The sequence below is a fragment of the Oryx dammah genome, unplaced genomic scaffold (assembly GCF_014754425.2).
Source record: "Oryx dammah isolate SB20612 unplaced genomic scaffold, SCBI_Odam_1.1 HiC_scaffold_29, whole genome shotgun sequence".
NCBI classification, from domain to species: domain Eukaryota; kingdom Metazoa; phylum Chordata; class Mammalia; order Artiodactyla; family Bovidae; genus Oryx; species Oryx dammah.
In genome coordinates, this window is record NW_024070213.1 from 12,698,305 (window position 1) to 12,719,167 (window position 20,863).

Sequence of the window (20,863 nt, forward strand, 5' to 3'; positions counted from 1 at the left end):
AAAAAGCTGTTGAACACTGATGTTCAAGGCCTGAAAGTGGAAGAGAAAGCTAGTCATATCTATCCTGAGTTTACGGTGATGGTATTTTTTCTGTACTCTAAAAAAACACAGATTGGTAAAGCTACATTTTTTAATAAAGGATGGTATGTTTTTAAAAAGCCTGTATATATTTTCCAGAGAGGGGCTGGAAAAATTGTGTGTTTAAGTTGCTGAAAGGTTTCATGGCTGATTTCAGTGTTCTTTCCTTTGGATTGTTTAAGTCTGTATAGTTAGGTTTTAAGAATCCCGTTCTAGCTGTGCTTTGGGTCTTTTTCTCTGATCTCTCATCTGGTTGGTGCTGGATAGAACATCATATTCAGGGATGCGTTATACTTGGGCCCATGACTTGAATTTGTGGAGTTATAGTCACATAACAAAGGATTTGCCCTCAGTATGATTGTTTTGATAGTGACAGCACACTAGGGTGAAGGGGAGGTTTTGGCAGGGTTCTGTGTTGGGTCCTCTTCGCTTTTTATTGTTGTTTTTTGTCAGGGCCAAGACGTTCATCTTTTGTCGAGTAATGTCGTGATCTGGACAGAGACCCTGCCAGCCCACAGTGAATCCGTTGATGTGTTTTGTATTCTTCTTTGTGGAGATAATGTTCAGCATCTATGCCTATAGCCAGGGAATTCATAGTCTGGTGTGTGAAAAAATTAGGGTGCATTCTTTTCCTTTGTCTTCTCAGCATGTATATCAGATACGTAAGCTCATTCTAAGAGTACAAATAGCGTCAGCATTAGAACTCCCAGGATATAAAGGTAAACCGTCCATCATAGATGCCTGTAAATTACCTGCTGGAAAATATTTTTCTCAAGATAAAAATGGATCCAGGGGATGTTTTAATGAGGGAGTTTTAAAAAAATCATATGAATTAAAGACTTGGGAAAAGTTGAAATTTGAATTCGCATTTAAAATGAGATTCGAAGCACATTGTTATCCTTGAAGTTAATGGCTATGTGAAGTTAATGACTGTTTATGTATGAAGCTGGTAAAATGACCAGAAGCAGCTGGAAAGGGATGCTGCCCACAGCACGTATAGGTTAGTTAGCTAATACTAAAATTGCCTGTTTGCAGTTTTGGCTTAGAGACCTTCAGTACCTGGGTTATCTTTCTAGCACGTTAGGTATCAACCAGTACTCTGGAATTGTCTAACATGATGGACTTTGCTTGGAAGCAGATCAGTAGCCTATGAAGACAAAACATCGCAAGTATTAAATGATTCCAGGGCTAGGGATCAGAAATGTGGTTTGATATGGTTGTATGGAGTAGTCCTTTGTTTGCAAAGTATATATGGGCTCTTAGCTTGCACTCTCTTAGAAGGGGGTGTTGGCAGGGTAGAAAATAAGATTATGGATGTTATAATGTTAGCAGTGTATTGACAACTTAGGAGAGTAGAAGAATGGTGGTAAGACTTGTGGTAATTCAAGGTCAGATTTACCTTGACATTGGTATCTTTGTACTAAAAAAATCAGTGCTCCAAAATTTTGTACTAAAAAAATTTCAAGTGCTCTTGAGTGTTTTCCTATAGAGAAAGCACTTACTGTGTAATGAAAATCTTACTTGCCAACTTACTTGCAGTTGACTTGGTGATTTTTCACTTTGTATGATCTTCCCTGATTGTGACTGTGAATTTATCCTTAAAATAGCTTAATTTTAATATCTTCACTATATGAAGAACCCCTGCTGCTTTAGGAAGAAGAGTAGGTAATTAGAAAGAAAATGAAAATCAGTCATTTGATCTTAGTTAACATAGCATTTAAATGTTTAAAGCAGATGGTTTGTGCATTGTATTGCTTGATTACTTCATTTTGCATGTCATACCATGTGATCACCACAAAAAATACTCTGAGCAGCAATTCTGAGAACTCATTAGTCAGGAAAATAATACATTTAATGAAACAAAGTCTGAGAGTCTGTTACAGGTTTGTATGATTGTGTCTGGGATAACATTTTTTTCAGATGTTCATATGATTATTTCCTTTTAAACCATATTGTTTACCTTTACTAGACTGTTCATCCATAGTACAGTTTATATTTTCCAAATGCATACATGTGTAGAATCACACATCAGAAAGGAGGGTATAAAATAGAAGTAGCTGTTATCTCCTAGGAAGTTTTTTTTTTTTAATTCCAGGAATTGCTTAATTTATAGAATGGCAAGTTAAGCACTTGGATTCTTTGATTTTTCTTCTTTTCTACCCTTGTTAATACTTGAGTGGCTTCAGCTTTGGTGAAGATTAGATTTTGTCTGAGAATTTAGTCCTTCTGATGCCAGATACGGTGGAGTGACAGATCTGTTATAAGACACATTGCTCACTGAGAATCCATTCCTCCTCCTCATGTATTTACCATTAGTGAGACTGACTGGTAATTTTCCCCTTAGGAAGAATAATTTGCTTTAGCTTGCTGTTTATCGGTTGTTTTACCTCCAGCCTCCTGTGTCTTTATATTTAAAAGGCGTCTTTTGTAGACAGCACATGTGGTAGGGTTCTTCTGGTATGTCAGTCTGCATATGTATCTATTTGTAAAATATATGGTTAACTCTGGGTTTTTAGGCAGTATTACAATCTGTCTTTTAATTGGGGGTGTTTATTTCTTTTATAGTTAATATAATTGTTGACATGGTTGGATTTAAATTGATCTTTATGTATTATATTTCATATGTCGTCCCAGGGAAGTAATTTTTTAAATGTATTTTTATCTATCTCTCAACCATTATTTTCTGATCAGTTTCATTTCTACGAAGCTTAATAGAAAATTAACTGCTTGAGTTTCAATGAAATGAGTGGAGTCAAAGTCAGAAAAGACCCTTGCAGTCAGTGAGGTGAAGTACCTGGGGACGGCAGTAGGCAAGTACTAAAGTACTCTCTTGCCTGTGGCCTTTTAGGACTTAGATTCTCTGGAACAGAAAAGACCTATGTGAACTGCTGTTCCTAAATTCTCAGTGAGTGTAACTGTCTTCCAGAGTCTTTTTGTGAAACCTTTTAAGTATCCTCTTTAATTAAGCATAGTCTCTGATGACAGTACCTCTTCCTCTTATGCACCCTACAGTCAGCTGTTGCATTAGTCCTTAGCTGTTGTCTCTGGTCTTCTAAGCTCCCCCGTGTACTCTTCTTGGTGGTGCTGGGGCTGGGACTAGCCCAGGGTTTGGTAAACTTTCCCTGTAAAGTACCACATGTATAGTGGTACTCTACCACATATTATATATGATGTAGAGTAGATTATTTTTAGGCTTTGCAAGCCATATGTGGTCTCTGTTATGTCTTCTTGTTTATTTTTACAGCTCTTTAAAAATTTAAAAATGTTCTTGGCTCACACTCCATACAAGAACCAGGCAGCAGCTGGGTTTGGCCCACAGGCTGTGGTTTGCCAACCCATGCCTTGCACGTTTATCCTTTGCCTGCAGCCTCCCTCCGCCAGCAGAGGGCATTAGAGAACATTAAAAGGCCGCGTAGTGAGAAAGGACTCGATGCTTACCGTTTTATTCTCCATTCCTGCCGTCATTGAACTACAGTTTTTCTGTTGTTGCTTTGTTTACTGTTTTCAGTTTTGTTTGGTTTTGGAGTCTTGTTTTCGTTCTGTCTTTTCCCCTGGCAGTGGCAGCTGGCTCCAGTTCCAGTTGTTTCTTCTCACCCAGAAGCCAGCCACATTGTGTTCTGTTAGAGATAGCCAGCTCTGCAGGCTCCAGCTTTCTGGCTGTGGTAACCCCACTCCTTGTCTCTGTTACCTCAAGCCCTAGAGATGGCAGCTCTTTCTTGTAGTTACCTTGGTGTTACTTTGATGTTTCTGTTTGCTTTTTCAAGCCTTCAGTGTACAGTTTAGCCAGTTCACTTTATTAAATTCTCTTAGTTAAAATACCTGAGATTTCTGTATTCCTGATTGCACTATGACCGTTAAAGCTGTATATGTGGGTTGTGGAGCCTAACTTCAGGGGAGAGTCATCTGAGACCTGTTTGGAGTTGTCAGGATTTATAACTTAAACACTGTCAGTCAGGCTTTTTAAGTAAGGGCAGCTAGCTGATAAGTAAAAGCAGCAACTGGTAAGCATCTGGATTTGAAAACCTTTAGAGAAGATTGAATGAGCTGTGTCCTTAAGGTACCACATCTGAACCTTTATTCCCCTCCTAAGTCCATTTTATTTTTTCTTAAATGGTCAGAGTTTCTTAACTCATGGCTACAGGAATCTTTATGTGTTGTAGACTGCAGAAAGGTTATTCTTCATATCATAGCTTTCTTGTAGATCTATTATCTCTGTGGATTTCTCTCAAGCTTTACTTTTGGCTTGAAACTGGTGATCATTGTTTTTTCCCCAGTGGAAATTTTCTTTCCTATTTAATACCAGATATTTAAGGTTTCCCACCCCCACTCCCCACCCCCAACTGTGTTGTATTAAAAGCCTGTGCTTAGATTGTCATGGGACAAGTTAAGTGTTCCTAATTCTCAGCACCCCCTTGGCTGCTTCTTCAGGACACAGCTAGCGTGAAGTCTTCCAGCAGCCTGGAGCCCAACCTCTTCTGTGATGAAGAGATCCCCATCAAGTCTGAGGAAGTGGTCACGCACATGTGGACGGCACCCTCCTTCTGTGCAGAGCATGCATACTCGTCTGCTTCTAAGAGCTGCTCTCAAGGTATTACCACACCGGGGAGCAGTGTGGGGAAGAGAAGTCTGACACCACACTGGCAGTCTCTCCTCAAGTATGAATCCTGACTATGAAATGCAGTAGAACTGGAAAAATGCAACTTTGGAAAATCCAGTCTCTCATAGCATTTTTCTGTCATTAGGTCATAATGATAGAAAATTTCTGTAGAATTGTTGACTCCCCCCTTCTGATCCCGCTTTTATCAAATCCCTGTTCAGTCGTTATTTATCCTCTATTTGTTTATAATTAGTTGTTGAGGAACTTGCTACTTTTGAAGAATACTCATTCTGGTTTTGAAAAGCTTTATTAGTTCTTCATCTGTTGGTAAATAATTTTTCTGTTGTGTTCACTATCTAGTCTTTGTCCCCAGTGAAAATCAGTCATACTGCTTTAGATCACACCTCTGGGAAATGGAGAATATCTCTATCTTCATAGTAAAATTCAGGATTTTATGGAACAGCATATTATTATTGTTAATTAGGGAGATAATGGGTTATATATATGTGGCAGTTATATGTCTAATCTTTTGGTATCTTCTGCAATGGAGAGAGCATTCCCTTTCCCCTCCAGTCACAAGATAAACAATATGGAACCTGTGTTTTCACTTAAACCAGTTTTTTAGAGTGTCATTAGAACTCTAGGACTTTTTTGTTCTGCTTTTTTTTTTAAATTTCACTTTCATGCTGATACAGTGAATCCAAACGTCTAAATTAAGTGTTGGAGGAAGAGGGACCATTCCTCTAAATATTTATTTTGAAAGCGTTCCTTTTTTTAGTAGTTTTCATGTTTTGTTCTGTCTTCTGTTTTGGGGGAAAGGGTCTAGCACCCCACGGAAACAGCCTCGGAAGAGCCCTTTGGTGCCCCGGAGCTTGGAGCCTCCAGTGCTGGAGTTGTCGCCAGGAGCTAAAGCTCAGCTGGAGGAGCTCATGATGGTGGGAGACCTCCTGGAGGTGTCCCTGGACGAGACTCAGCACATATGGCGGATTTTGCAAGCCACACACCCACCCTCTGAAGATAGATTCCTGCACATCATGGAGGTACAGATTGGAAGCTTATTGCACAATGGTTTAAAACCACTTAGAGTGTCCCAGCTCCTTGGAGGTTCCACAGGTCACCTCGAGGGGAGGACTGGTGGATAGTGCTCCGGTTGTCCTTCTGTCTTACCAAGCCAAAGTATTTCTGCTTTATGGTTTTCTTTATTGAGGTTTTACGTAGTTCATATATTTTTATACAATTTACCCATTTTTTTTTATCTGTGATACTATAGTCCTGAGCAGGAGGGGAAAGGACAGACAAGGCAAGTGTTTAGCTCTTTCTCCCTACGAAGAAGGTAAGGGTCAGAGATGCAGAAACTCGCCTGAAGTCACACTTGCAGTAAAAGCGGAGGGACCCAGGCTCTAACTCGCATTTGATTCCTGTGTTCTGAATCATCTTTCTTTTCCTTGACTGTTTCTGTGAAGTGGAAGGTACAGTGTTGTATGCTGGCACACTGTAGGTTTGTCTTTGGAAGTCAGATCGAAGGTGCCTAATTTAGATAATGTTTTCCAGTTAGCAGAGCTTTTTCTTCACACCCACTGTCTTATTTGATTTTATATATAAGGAAACACAGAGTTTTGAAAAGTTAAATGTCTTGTTCAAGGTATGATAGGTTTGAGACACTTGTGACCCAGTATTCTTTATGATTCTGCAGATTCCCATGCTCTGTCACTAAGTCGTGTCCGACTGTTTGCGAACTCATAGATTGCAGCACACCAGGCTCCTCTGTCCTCCCTTGTCTCCTGGAGTTTGCTCAGATTCATGTCCTTTGAGTCAGTGATGCTGTCTAATCATCTCATCCTCTACCTGCAGAATCTTAGAAAGTGTTATTTCTTAAGTAATTATCAAGCTTATGATTTTTAGTATTTCTTTTTTCTGCCTAACCCCTTGTTCAGAATTTTAATGCTGGTAAATACAGACCAAAAGAGTTACTGTGTAACTTAGTATACATTTAGTATGTTGAGCTTTCTATGTTTTTGTCTCAGTTGCAGACAGATGCTGCAGACTGTATAATAATATGCTGACAATTTTTTGGCCTTTCCCCCCCGCCCCCAATAAGCTAAAAATAAGTCAGATATTTTATTCAGGGCTTGCTATTATTTTTTACTGTTACCTTCTTTGAATATTATATTTGTCTTCTTAAAATATCAGAGTATTTATTGTATAATGTATACAATATAAAATTTATTAAATATATAATTCAGTTGTTTTAAAATCACATTTATAATATTGTACAACCGTTACCACTGTCCATTTCCAAAACTTCTAAATTATTCCAAAGAGAAACTCTGCTGCTGCTGCTGTCACTTCAGTCATGTCTGACTCTGTGCGACCCCATAGATGGCAGCCCACCAGGCTCCCCCATCCTTGGGATTCTCCAGGCAAGAACACTGGAATGGGTTGCCATTTCCTTCTCTAGTGCATAAAAGTGAAAAGTGAAAGTGAAGTCACTCAGTCGTGTCTGACTCCTAGCGACCCCATGGACTGCAGCCTACCAGGCTCCTTCCGTCCATGGGATTTTCCAGGCAAGAGTACTGGAGTGGGTTGCCATTGCCTTCTCCAAAGAGAAACTCAGTACCTGTTAAATAATAAATCCCATTTCCTTCCCCCTAGCCTTGGTAATTCATATTCTTCCTGTCATTATGAAATTGTATATTCATGATACCTCATATAAGAGACTAAAGCTGTTTTTGAATGTCTTGCTTTTAAATTGTTTCTCTCTTTATATTTTTGAAGGATGACAGCATGGAGGAGAAACCATTAAAAATAAAAGGAAAGGACTCTTCAGAGAAGAAACGGAAACGGAAGCTAGAAAAAGTAGAGCAGCTTTTTGGTGAAGGAAAGCAGAAGTCCAAGGAGCTGAAGAAAATGGATAAGCCTAAAAAGAAAAAATTAAAATTAAGTGCAGAAAAATCAAAGGAGCTGAACAAACTGGCCAAGAAGCTAGCGAGAGAAGAAGAGAGGAAGAAAAAGAAGGAGAAGGCCGCTGCAGCCAAAGTTGAACTTGTGAAAGAGAGCACCGAGAAGAAGAGAGAGAAGAAGGTGCTGGACATTCCCTCCAAGTACGACTGGTCTGGAGCGGAGGAGTCGGATGATGAGAACGCCGTGTGTGCTGCACAGAACTGCCAGAGGCCCTGCAAGGACAAGGTGAGTCTCTCTGCGTCCCAGCGAGTATGTGCGGGGACACGGAGCAGCAGCCAGGCACACGAGGCTATGACATAGTGATGGTCTGTTTTGATCCCAGGATTTGGCCTTGCACCATCACATGTTTAATATAGTTTCTAGAACCTTTTTCAGTTATGAGATTTTAATAGAAGAATGTGTTTTAGAATTTGTGTACAGAGCGAAACATCCCAGATGAGCAGAGAGAAGCTGTTGGTACCCAGGAGCAGTACACCCCATGTGTGGCCACAGTAGAGCTCAGAGCAGTCATGTGCCCTCCCTATAGGGTGCCTCAGAGGACTGAGCACCTTGTCAGTCAGCCACAGTGGCCTAAAAGGTCCCAGGCCAGAGTTCTAAGACCCAGGAAGCAAGTTGCCTGGAGATTTGTGTGAAGACATAAAACTTGGGTTAAATCTTCCCTTTGGTCTGTGTCTTAGCTACACTTAGGCCTATGTATATGCTCCTAAATAGAACATGATTTTCAAAAATCTCTTGCAGAAAATAATGAAGACCCTTAAAGGTACTATCTTTTTTTTTGCCCTAAACTTTAAATATTAGTAAGTACATGATTATCTTTCTTAAGGCAATATTGATGTTATAGACTTCTGAGAAAAATGGATGGACTTTATGAAAAATCCTAGTTCTTTAAGTGCCTGGAGGCATCTATTTTGATGTTCCCATCAAGATTATTAGTAAGTTCATGGCTTTACCTTTGTCTCCTTATGCCACTTGACTTTTAGAATTTTAATAACCCCTCAGTTTGAATATATAAACAGAATAAATACAGTTGCATCACTATTCCCTCCTTGGCTAAATACTGTTAGAGCTTGAAGAGGTCACCTTCTCCAGCCTCTTCATTTTACAAATGATGTAACCAGGACTGAGTGAGGATAAATGATGTAACCAAAGTCATAGAGCTAGAGGCAAAACCACAAGGAGAAGCCTGGCTCCCAGACCAGGTGCTCCGCTAATATTCCTACCCCTCCGGTAATTGAGATGCAAGTACAAAAACAGTCCAGAACTACATGACGTGTTTAAATTATTAAAGGTTTTCTGACTTTTGGAAAATGAGTATGTAGTAAAATATATACCCCGTAGTCCAGCTCTCCGAGAATAACAACTGGGAATATTTTAGTGTGCTTCCTTCCAGTTCTTTTTCTGTATGCTTTGTTTCATATCATGTCATACTGTCCGCTTTCGCATCTTTCTTTATTAACTTAATAAGCATTTTTCTATGTTGTAAACATTTTTAAAGCATCTTAGTAGATACATTATGTGTTTGTGTATTATTTTTATCTTTCATTTGAATTTATTCTCATCTGAATTTTTTTATTAAAGAGGCTATGAAAGGTTACCTGTTTCTCTTTGGGTCCTGAAACATTAGTAGCTTAGTGTTGGCAGAACCTTCTCCCCTTTCTTTCTCCTTTAACTAATTTTCAGCAGTTGTAGGATTGGCAGCAAGATGTGTGTTTTTTTTTTTTTTTTTAGCTTGCTTACCATCATCCTTTCTACAGTGTTTATATCCGTCATAACCTTCCTCTTTTTTTCCCCCTCCTTCTCACTTAATACCCTCTCCCTTCTCCTCTGCTTAGCATTTAAAACACGGTTCAGTTCATCTATTGTTTCTGTTCTCTTTCTGTAGCATATAACACTGCAGAGAGTTTTCTCTCTTTTGCTGCAAAATTGATATATTAACATGTCCTGCTTTACTTATTTAAAATAATGTGATCAATATATAAGCCCTAAGACTTGCTCTTAACATCGTAGGCATTTTTTGAAAATCTAGAAAAGGGATTTCCCTGGTGGTCCAGTGGTTAGGACTCCACATTTCCACTGCAGGGGCCCCAGGTTCCATCCCTGGAGAACTAAGATCCTGCAAGCTGGGTGGCGTGGCCAAAATTAAAAAAAAAATCTGGAAAGTTATCATCCCCATTTTGATGGAGTAAAAGGAAATTTAGCCATATATTTCGAGAAAATGTCTATTTAAAATATACAAAGATTTGTACAGATTACTACAGAAATTTGTGAAGATTAGTAGAGAAGATTGTTGAACACACAGGTGAGCAAGTGTGCCTCACCCTGTCAGTAGCTATGTAAAAGAAACTTATAAATGATGTATTTCTATAATGTGTTTAATTTCAAATGGGAATTATTTCAGATTGTAAACATTTTGCCCATCACTACTGTTCTGCAGTTTTTGTAATCCTCCAAGTTTGTTCTGACACAATGTTAACTACCTGTGTATTTCTTTAAAAACTTTGTAAATAATTTTACAACTTCCTCAATTTGAAGTATAGTGTTTCTTTAAGGAAAACAAATTAATACATGATATACATCTTCACTACAAAAGGATACCAAGAAAAGAATGTTTTTAAAAGAAGTCTGTTCTTTAAATACTATGTAGCAAAAAAACACAAACAACTTCTAGGGTTCATTCATATTTAGGTAAATGTACATTTTTTTCTAACAAGTAATTACTGTTACTTTTACCTAAAAATGTGCAGATTGAGAAAACTTTGAAGGATTACTTAAATGTATCTAGCCTCTATTTCAAAGATGTTTTAGAAAGAAAAAAGAAAAATATTATCAGAATAAAGTAAAAGGTTTTAAAAGCCCCAAACTCTCTCTTCCATCATTATCAAATTGACTATAAGTTGAAATTAATTTTTTTTAAAAATAATGAACTATTTTCAAAAGATTAGTTTTCAGGTTCAGATTCTTTTTCTCCCTGAACTCTGCCACTTTCATTCAATCTTACTGGTACCAAGAGTTAACTTGAAGGAGCAAGTTTTTTCAGGGTAGTATATAAGTAATATTTTTCTGCATTAAAATAAATATTTAATCTTACTATGAAAATAGACTTTTTCCCCCTTTAGCTTTTTTACCTTCTTTCTGGGGCTTTTTTCTTAACATTACTATCTCCCTAAGATGTCCAATACAGTAGATAAAGAGAGATTATAAACTTCTATCTCTCACTTCAACTGTTTGTTTCCCACTCTGAATTTTAAAAGATTTTTGTGGAGAATCATATGGGCAAAAGTATTTGCATTATCAGTTCCTTTATCATTCTTATCTCCTTTTAGCATAAACAAAGGTTGGATTACCTAAGTGAGTGAGTCTCACACACACAAACTATGGTGATGTTATGATAAGGTGACCAGCTGTCACTTTCAGTACCGAAATTCCTGTGTCTTGGGAAACCAGTTAATTTCAGGCAGACTGAAAAGGTTGGTTACTTATTGATGAGAGCACCAAAAAACATACATGGGGATTCTAAGCATATGTTGTACTTGATTAAGTAAATTGTTTTAATTTTCATATCTGGCTTTTGCAAGAAAGTTTGGTGCAAAAGAGATTGAATGCCAAAAATACAAAGAGTTCAGTTGGGTAACTAAGCTAAGAGTATCACTAAATCACCAGCTTTCTTTTTTCCCAGTGTAATAATATGCACTAAGAATTGAAGAAAATACAACATGAAAAATATTTTTTCTTAAGCATAAATATGAAACCGTTTAGCAAAACAAGAAATGTGAAACCAACATAATTTTCCCTGTTTAATATATTTCTCTTTTAAACACACATTTAACTGGTAATCTCTTTATCGGTTAATATTTGAACAGCTCATAGCTGTGAAGTTTTTCAGGAACTCCTTTTTTTGATTTGACAAATACGCTTCCTAGAAATAATGAAAGGGGAAATGACTATTAGGACTTACTATGCAATTAACCAGATTCTTTGTTCTCGAGTGTTCAGGCTGCCACAGTCTGTTCAGAATCCTCTGGATTCAGTTAGCATTCCAGACAAAAGTATAATTTTGATTGTTAGTCAAGGAACATGATCAAAAGATACTCATAGGGCCGTTTTTTCCCTGCTAATTATTAGGCCATATTGTTGTCTGACGTATGGGCTGGGATCAAGTCTCAGGAAAAGTTACTATGCTTTTTTGGGATGATGGGGAAGCTGGGCATAGGAATGGACCTCTGGCCAAACTCTCAAAAGGGGAAATGCTGTCTTCCTTATTTGAAAGAGAGCAGATTTGATTTTGGGAAACCAGAAACCAGTGAGCCGTGTGCAGAATTTGATTTTAAAAGAAACTTTCCTTGGCAGCAAATCATGATAAATTGTAACTTTTTTTACCTTGTGGGGACTGGACTGGTTAGACACCTCCAGTCTGAGCAGCCCAGAGGACCATAGCTCGTCCTCCCAGTTCCCTTGGCCAGCGTCACACAGCCAGACACTCACTCTGTGTTCACCCACTGTCAGGTTATAAATCTTCACCTGCTTGTGCTATCTTTATTTTTTATCTGTTGCACCGGAGTTGTCATCTCCGTTTTCTGTACCTTCAGTGCAGTTTGCCACGGTAGGAACACTTTGACCAATTAAGACTTCAGAAGCTAAATATCACACGAACAATTACAGAACAAAAACAAAATCCGTTTGAGGAAACAAGTCACTCTGAACTGCAGAAAGCAGTATCACAGTGAAAGTGATGGTCAAGTTTAGAATATATGAGAATGATCTGGGAGCTGGTCACAATACAGGCTTCCGGTTTGAACACCAAGGTGATTCTGAGTCTGTGGGTTTGGGCTAGGTCTCAGCTACACACAGTAGGTGATTCTGGCATGAGCCATGCTGCAGGCAGTTATTTGCAGAATGTTTCGTGTGAAGAAGGATGAGTGGAGCCGGGAGACTACAATTTTAGAAATGCCTCCAGTGTCCCAGCCTGGGGACCAGGTGCCTTGCCAAAAACATTATTTCATTTGATCCCCTAAATTAGTGGTCCCCAGCCTTTTTGGCACCAGGCACCAATTTCATGGAAGGCAGTTTTTCCATAGCCTGGAGTCAGTGGATAGTTTCAGGGTGATTCAAGCACATTACATTTATTGTACACTTTATTTCTGTTGTTATTACAGCAGCTCCACCTCCAGTCATCAGACATTAGATCCTGGAGGTTGAGGACCCCTTGCTGTAAATAATTCTGTGAGTAAGACTTGGTTTCCGTTTTACAGAGGGAGACGTGGAGCCTTAGGGAGATTGAATGACTTGCCTCAGCTCATACATCAGAACTCTGGACTTTGGAGTGAATTCAGTAATCTTTATGCTCACAGTATTGGCCCCTTGAGAGCGAGAACTCTTAAGAACAACTAAAGCAAAAAGATAATTTTGACAAATGATTTCTCCCACCCTTTATTAAAAACCCAGAAACTACTAACATGACTGTCACACTTCTGATGAGTTTTATAGTCTATGGACACTGATTTTGAGAACTGCCAACTTTCCCTGAAACTCATGTCCTAGCCCACTCCTCCTTCCTTCTGTCCTTTCTCACAAGCTGTGCTGAAGTATTTCGTGGGTCCTTCATTCTCCTCACTTTGCTCTGGTTTCTAGAAAAATTCATTGTTGTGCATGGCTTCTGACATTGTTAGTGAGATGGTCCACTTTTATCTTGCATAGAGGAAAGTAAGAAGCCCTTTTATCTATCTTAAAGGTTCTAATGTGCCATGGCATAGCCATAAAAACCACCCCAATTAACTACCAAATAACAAAGCCAGGATCTCCTCACCATTAAGTGTCTACCCCAGGCTTAGCGCCACCAAACCACAGTCCCTTTCTGGCCTCCTATAGTCACCATCCTCTCTGAAGGGTCACAGCTTGCCAGGCCTCTGCCACTGACCTGTCGGTTACTCAGACTTTAAACCCCAGAGTGATCTATTGACCTGTGTCTTTGACTGTTTTAATTGGTTAATTTGTAAGATTTGACCTCTGATATTTGCTAACTTTTTATAGGGAGTTGTATTTGTAACGGAAGAAGAGAAGAATAAAAAATATTAGTTTTAAAAGTGGCCTATGTGACTGCTTTTCTAAAAAGGTATTTAATGCTCTTAGTACTTTGGCTTATCTCTTTGAAATAAAGCTAATACACAGGATTGCCTTCACATTGTTGTATTCTGCCTTTCCTGATTGATAATTGCATTGTCTTAGAGCCTAGACGTTGTTAATATTAGCTAAAACTACTTGGCTGCTCTATTAGAAGTTCCTTTTTTTGTCAAATTTTCTCAAACATGTTTCTGCCTTGCAAGGAGCCCCAGGTATTTATGAGGTGATGGAGTACCTAAGAGGCCTTATTTTGTGGACACATTACGGGAAAAAAAAATAATAATTTGGGGGGATTAACTTCCCAGCTTCTTTCTTTAAAAAATAACTCCGTAAGAAGTCATTGTCTATCTCTGGGCATCTCCGTTATTTGCTATCATTTAAGCCAAGGCAGCTCTTTGGTTTGCTTATATCCCAGGCTTCCTGCATGTGTAACCTAAATATCCCCAATCTTGTCTCCAACAGGTGGACTGGGTGCAGTGTGATGGTGGCTGCGATGAGTGGTTTCACCAAGTTTGTGTGGGGGTCTCTCCAGAAATGGCGGAAAGTGAAGATTACATCTGTACAAACTGTGCAAAGAAGCAGGGGCCAGACAGCCCAGGGCCAGCGCCACCCCCTTCCTTCATAATGAGCTACAAACTACCAGTGGAGGATCTTAAAGAGACCAGTTAGCAGACGCTGGGTTGGTTTGGGACACGGGGGGAACGGACCACACTGAGACCGTAGTCATCAAGTAGAGTGGTTTAGGTCCACTCGGAATGTTGCTTCCAAAGATGAACGGCCTTCTGGGAAAGTCCTCTCAGCCGACTTCTCTGCGCATGGATGTGGGACCCGCGTTCTCTGTCTACACTCGTGTGCTAAGGGTGTCTGCCTTGGTCCAGCAGCCGGGGTTTCAGTACATGTCTCCTCTGAGGTCCTTTGTCACATTAAGGCCAGACACTGGAGCTCTAGGGTGGCAGGTTGGCATCATTGCGTTGGTGTGCTCGCAGGGCTTGTAAGGGTGTGTTTTAGGGCCAGTTGATACTAGTTAGAGGTTCGCGGCCAGCACTGTTGGGAGGTACTGACTGCTTGGATCTCCTTAGTTAGGGCAGTGGGAGGAGTCAGAGGACCAGCTTCCCTCCACTCTGACCTGGCGTTTGATGCCTGGCAGGTCCAGCTCGGAGAGGACCAGGACGAACATAGTCCTGTTAGAGGCCGTGGGAGGGGAGCCTGGCCTGTAGACCTCCGCTCCGTGTGCTTGTGTGTACCAAGAGGAAAACCCCAAGTGAGGGGCAGATCACCCCATCTTCCTAAGGGGAGGAGAGTAGCATCCAGTTCAGAAATCTGACTAGATTGGATTCTGGGAAGAAGAATCTTGCCAAAGGCAAGCAGCCTTTTTTGGCTTTGAGAAGTCTTGTTGCCTTGGGTCTGCATTTAGAGAAGAGCAGGTACGTGGATCCAGGCTTCTGCAGCAGCAGAGACAGAATGTTTCACTGAGCTAGCGGTGCATGCTTTTCGGGGAAACCTTCATTGACAAGTGTACCAGGTGCCACCAGGCTTCAGGCATGGCCACCAGCAAAACCAGCAAAACAGCTTTTTGCCTTGCAGCCCTGCCCCACTGTCTGGTTCCAGGACTGGCAGTTGTTGACAGAGGCCGGCCACGGGCACTATCCCGTAGCCCCATGGCTTCCTCCGAGGAGTTGGGCATAGAGTACCTCTGGTGACGAAGTTGTTTTAGTAATCCATTTTTAAAAAAAGAAAAAAAGGACTTGTTTTTACTTTTTTCTAAATGTCTCTGACTACTGACTGTTCTATAAATAGATTATTTTTCCTTTTTTAATATACATATATGAATATATAAATATATATATATATATTTACCATTACCAGCAGCTTGTGACGGAGTCTCAGCATCAGAAATCCATTTGGGGGCTTGCTTTCTCTTCTTGCTTTTTATAAAGGAGTCCCACGCTTTCCTTATAGTACATGGAGTTAGCACTTCCTTCTCCAGCCTCGCGTGACCAGATTGTCCATCTTGTTTTGTCCAGATAGATAATTCTGTTTCCTTTGTGTGTTGGGGCTTGTCCCTGTGTGTGGGACCCTGATCGTGCTGTATCTGCAGTGGTGGTTCTGTTTGGTTCTGTTCCGTTCTGTTTGTGAAAGTTTGAAACGACGGTGCTGTGTCGTCCTCCTTCCTGTTGTGTTCTGTCCTCGTGGAGGTGTTAGGGAAGCTCTTATTAGAAGGGGACTCTTTTTTTTCTTTAAGGACAAAAAAGACCCACCAAACAAGCTGAAAATGGTGTTTCATCTTCACTATCCTGTGTCCCTTTATTTTGCGTTGAAAATATGTGGTTTGGCTTATAAATCCATCAGTTTTCCTTTTAAAGGGGGGAGCAAGATGGGCCCAGAGAACAGCTAATACTCTCGTCCTCCCTTTTTAAAGAAATGTCTTCTAGTAACTAGAAGCAAAATGTACTGTCGAGTCACAGTTTGAGTGGGTATGAGATTTAACTCAAAAGACCTTCCTAAAAAAAACCCTTTCCTGTAAAATTCAGTTTCTGGACATGCTTTCTCTGTAGTTCCTATTACCAGTCTTTTCGTCCCTCTTCCCCTGGTATCATAAAATCTTGAGTGTTAAGAAGTTCATCTGTGTTGATGTGCATGGATCTTAATGTTTCATCTCAAGTGTATGTATGATTTAAGATTTCAGTGGAAATTACAAGGTAACTATTTCCATAAGTTTTCATTTTGGTAATGTACATAAAGATATTACTTGGTTAAGAATTTCATCTGGTTATATTATAGAAGAAAGCACAATCTTTTTTTTTTTTTTTTGCCTTTTGGTCTTCTCTGTAAAAGCCTTCAGACACTTGTGGGTTAAAAATTGATTGCAGTCTTCAGTGATGGCTGCCTGGAACATGCTTTATAAAACACCTTCTTTTCCCTTCAGCTGTCAGCAGAGGAACATATGAGGATGCTGAGAAAGATGGCTCAGGGGCTCTGCTTCTTGGAGAGTGGGAGATGGGGAGAGAGGGCTGTTTAGGAAATGATTTATGTCCACAGTACAGCATTTGCCTGCATGTTTGACCTGAGAAAGTCGCAATGCAATCTCCTAACCATGAATAGCTTCCTGTTCATCTTCAGACATTTTGAAACCTAAATATATCCTTTAATTGATACTGTGGGATTTTCTGTATTAATTTGAAAGTCATAGGAGTTTGCTCTGACTTTTGACCATTTAGACCAAGGCTGAAAACAGATGAGTGAAATTAGTTTAAAGAAGAAAAATACATAAAATGTGTAATTTTGCAATTAATGGATTAAGATTCATCTGTTTAAAGAAATGCTGATACTCTAGTATAAAACTTTTCACTTAGAGGAGATACATATTTACAGCTTAAACCCATTCTGCATGTCAAATTAAAATTTGATTTAAAATGTTTCTTCACCCTTCCTGTCTCCTCTAAGTCACAATTCTTCCCCATTGATACTTTTAACTTTCTTCTTGTAATAATTCTTTCAAAGGCATTTCTCACTATGTTCACTATAAAGCATTTTGGCAAAGATTATAGAAGGGAAGGTGAAAATCGGTAGCCCAAGAGTAGATCCTCGGCCCCTCGCACAAGGGACCACAGCTCTCCCGTGGTCCCTTTGGGTGGTGTTGGCCTCACTGCCTGTAGTGACCACAGCAGAGCCCCATGGAGGCCTTACCGGGCGGCCAGTCCCCAGCTCTCTCTGACTCAGACCTGGGCTTTGTGAAGTGACAGCTGCTGCACGTCTTCCTTAGGATAATTGAAATGTCAAACCTGAAACCTGTGGTTGCCTGTGATGTACTTTAATGATCAGAACGCCAGGGAGGGCTGACCCGTGAGCCAAGAACGGTTTCACCTGTGCTTTTCTTCTTTACCTTTATCTTCAACGTGTGTCTGAGAAATATGTTTGTTTCTCTTAATCTTTAAATTCTGATGCAATTCCGTGGCTGTAGGAGAAACTCCCTACTGGTCGATACCTCAATTCTGTAGTACGTTTATGTGAGAACCAGCCAGTGCTTTTACGTGGGGGGGTGAGAGGGAAAACTGCGAAAGCCCTGCTTTCAAGGGGTGGATGAGCCACTCTAAAGAGAAAGTGGAAAGTTGAAATGGAACTTGAAAATTGTGGAAAAACGAAGGTGAAGTCCCACACATAGCCGGGTTCAGTAAAGGTTTATATATGAACTAGCTTTTCATATGTGTGTAAAAAGTTACTTTTGCAGTAATATAAATTTTTAAAAACAGGCATTTGGTTTGCTTTTTTCCTTTTGAAATCCCCCCCCCCTTTTTTTTTTCAAATTATCAAAGCTTATCTTTACTTTGGATATGGGTGTGCCATGGCAGTTAGCATTTACCGCAGGAGAAGGAAAGAATGGATATTAATGTATCTGGGGTTGGCGTCTTCTCTCGGCCTAGACTGTATCCAGTCACCACTATGCAACGACCGAACGACGTGCACTGGAAAAGGATGTGACAGGTGTTCATAGCCACACCCTGCTCAGTCTTATTCTTGCAATACTCCAAGATGTCCAGACAGGAATGTCTTTTGTAAACCTCAAGACCTATTGACTATCCCCTTACATATTTATTTACCCGTTAGTGAGACACTTAAATATAATATGGACTCTATTTTACCAGGGTTTTTGGTGGTGCCTTATGAAAAGTACAACTTGATTTCTTGTTTTTTGAGCATGTTTTGCATTTATTTTTGTTTTCTGAAAAAAAAAATGACATATGGTTATTTGCATTACATCTAAAAAAATAAAAGCTTTGTGTGTGAACTCAGGCCCCCTGCTCTGTCATTCACATTGGTGGCAACTCTCAAGGGTAACCAAGCCAAGCTAAATTGTGGTTATTGTATTGATGACCTGAGAGCCACTTTTATTTAACCTGTGCATTTGCTGTCTCTAAAATAAAGAACTGGCCTCAAATAACTTCACCAGTGGTGTGATTAGCCTGATAGTTGTCTTCAGAAAGTGTGAAATAGAAGTGACTCCTGCCGATTTCAACTTTGTTTCCAGTGATGACCAGCAGACATTTCCCCACCACTGATTCTCGAGCCGGGTACCCCTTTGCAGCCAGCCAGTCATAGCAAGGATAATGAAGAAATAGGTCCTTTTCCCTTTGGCCTCCTTGTACTTAAAACTAGTTCAAACTGCTAAGTTACTTCAGAGAATAGTGCTTGATTTCTCTTTGCCAAGGTTACCAGGTCATGTAGGTGCAAGGGGCTGATCAATGAAAAAGGCTCTGCTTGCAGTGAAATTGGCCTTAAAGTGTGTGACTATGTGTTGGGGAGTAGAATTAGTGGCAAGAAGGCAAGTCTAGTTCTATCAACTTGGAAAAGAATTTTGCCAAGAAAGACAAGAGACACATGAATCTTTGTAAGTCTGACATTTAAAAAGAGGTGTGGAGTCCTCCCGGTTCAGTTCGTGGGGCGTTGGCATTGTGGTTGATACCAGTGTGCTGAAGACCCGGAACCTCTTCACAGGGTACTTAATCTTTAACTGGGAAGTCTCACGTGATACAGGGACCCAAGGGCACAAGAGAACCCACGCAAGGACTGCATTCTGTGACTAAGTGATTTTCAGGATTTCTTGCCTGTTTGCTTTTTAAAGTGTGTTTTTACTCTGGGCTTTTAGTAGGGAGAAAGATTTCCTATTTCCATCCAACAAAGTCCCATGAAAATTCTTTACTAGGTGAGGATTTTCTCTCACATCATCCCTGGAGCCAGGATGTATGATGTTGTTAATGCAAAGGGGGTTAATAAGAAAGGCACCACAGGAAGCCTGAAAGATGTGTTGGTGGTTCCAGCTTGTAGTAAGGAACTCTGGTGAGTTGCCAGGAACATAGGGATGGACTCAGAGTCTTCTGTAGTTTAAACAAAAACCCTCTTCCACTCTCCTGCCCCCCACAACCAAAACCAACAAGCAAAAACTTCAAAAGCCCAGATGAGGGCTTTAGCATTACATAAGAGAATGTCAGATTGAGGAATGCACTAATCTGAGTGTTAGCACTTTGGGCTGCCTTCTCTTAGTTACTTGGCTTTTCTGAATACATTTCCTGCTATGTATGGGTTCATGTGGATACAAAGATGGAGTTACCTCACCCCTTGAGGGAGGTAAGACAAATCGATTTTTAAGGATTTTTTTTTTTTTTTTACAAAAACTTAAAGGAATTTTGGACATGTCTAACTTCGCACTGATTGATAGCAATATCTATTCAGGTATAGAAATATCTATTCCTAAGGAGGGAGAATATCCTGTGTTTAGAGAATGTAAGTCTTGATCCCTACATCCATATTAGAGCACAGCCAGTTTTCACTTCATTTGGGTCTAAAGTTTGCAGAGATCGTCACCCACTTCTAATTATTCCCTAAGGCCAATATCCCGCTGTGCCAATCGGAAAGATGAGAGCATCAAACACATTTAAACAGACCTAACCCTAACCCCTCCCTCCTGAGTTGGTACCTGTGCTGTACTGAGTCGTGTGCAACTCTTCGTGACCCCATGGACTGTAGCCCACCAGGCTCTGTCCATGGGACTTTCCAGGCAAGAATACTGGAGTGGGTTGCCATTCCTTCTCCAGGGCATCTTCCCGACCCAGGGGTCAAACCCACGTCTCCTGTGTTGGCAGGTAGGTTCTTTACTTCCAGAGCCACCTGGAAGCCCCCTGAAAGGGTACCTGGCCTTAGTGAGAAATCCACCTCCCTCCCCAAAGCATGGGCCCAGCCCTCTCCTTACTGGGCAGCTCTCTGCTGAGGCAGCAGGCCACCCAGGCCCTGGCAGTATCCAGTCTGCTGGCCGAACCATGCCATCCTTTCTACCTGGCATTAAGCTTTATGGTCTGTTTTTTCTCCATCTCTCTGGCCCTCCAGGGCTTCATCCTGGCTTAGTTCGGCCAGCTGATGTCATCTCTGCTGAATACTGCTGAGCACATGCTGTTGATCAGTCGCCCTACGAGCTGACACAGCAGGGCAGCAGCCCTTTCTGCTCTTTAAGACACTGCAGCCGTTGGTCTCTCACCCAGTCCACACCCCACCCCCTCTCTCCCCATGGCAGAGGCCATCCTATAACAGCCAATGCCAATGAGAGAGCTCTCAGCTCCC

At 40.5% G+C, this 20,863-nt stretch overlaps 1 protein-coding gene across 1 annotated transcript in view; it reads left to right on the forward strand.

Moving 5' to 3' along the window:
* The window catches only part of KDM5A (lysine demethylase 5A), a 62,437-nt gene extending 45,595 nt beyond the window's left edge, over positions 1-16,842 (forward strand). The window contains exons 25-28 of the mRNA XM_040233702.1: positions 4,507-4,666; positions 5,495-5,715; positions 7,451-7,861; positions 14,216-16,842. Of these exons, the coding sequence (XP_040089636.1) occupies positions 4,507-4,666; positions 5,495-5,715; positions 7,451-7,861; positions 14,216-14,422 (999 nt within the window). The 3' untranslated portion in view covers positions 14,423-16,842. The remainder of the gene's footprint in view (positions 1-4,506; positions 4,667-5,494; positions 5,716-7,450; positions 7,862-14,215) is intronic.
* The last annotated feature ends 4,021 nt before the right edge of the window (positions 16,843-20,863 follow it).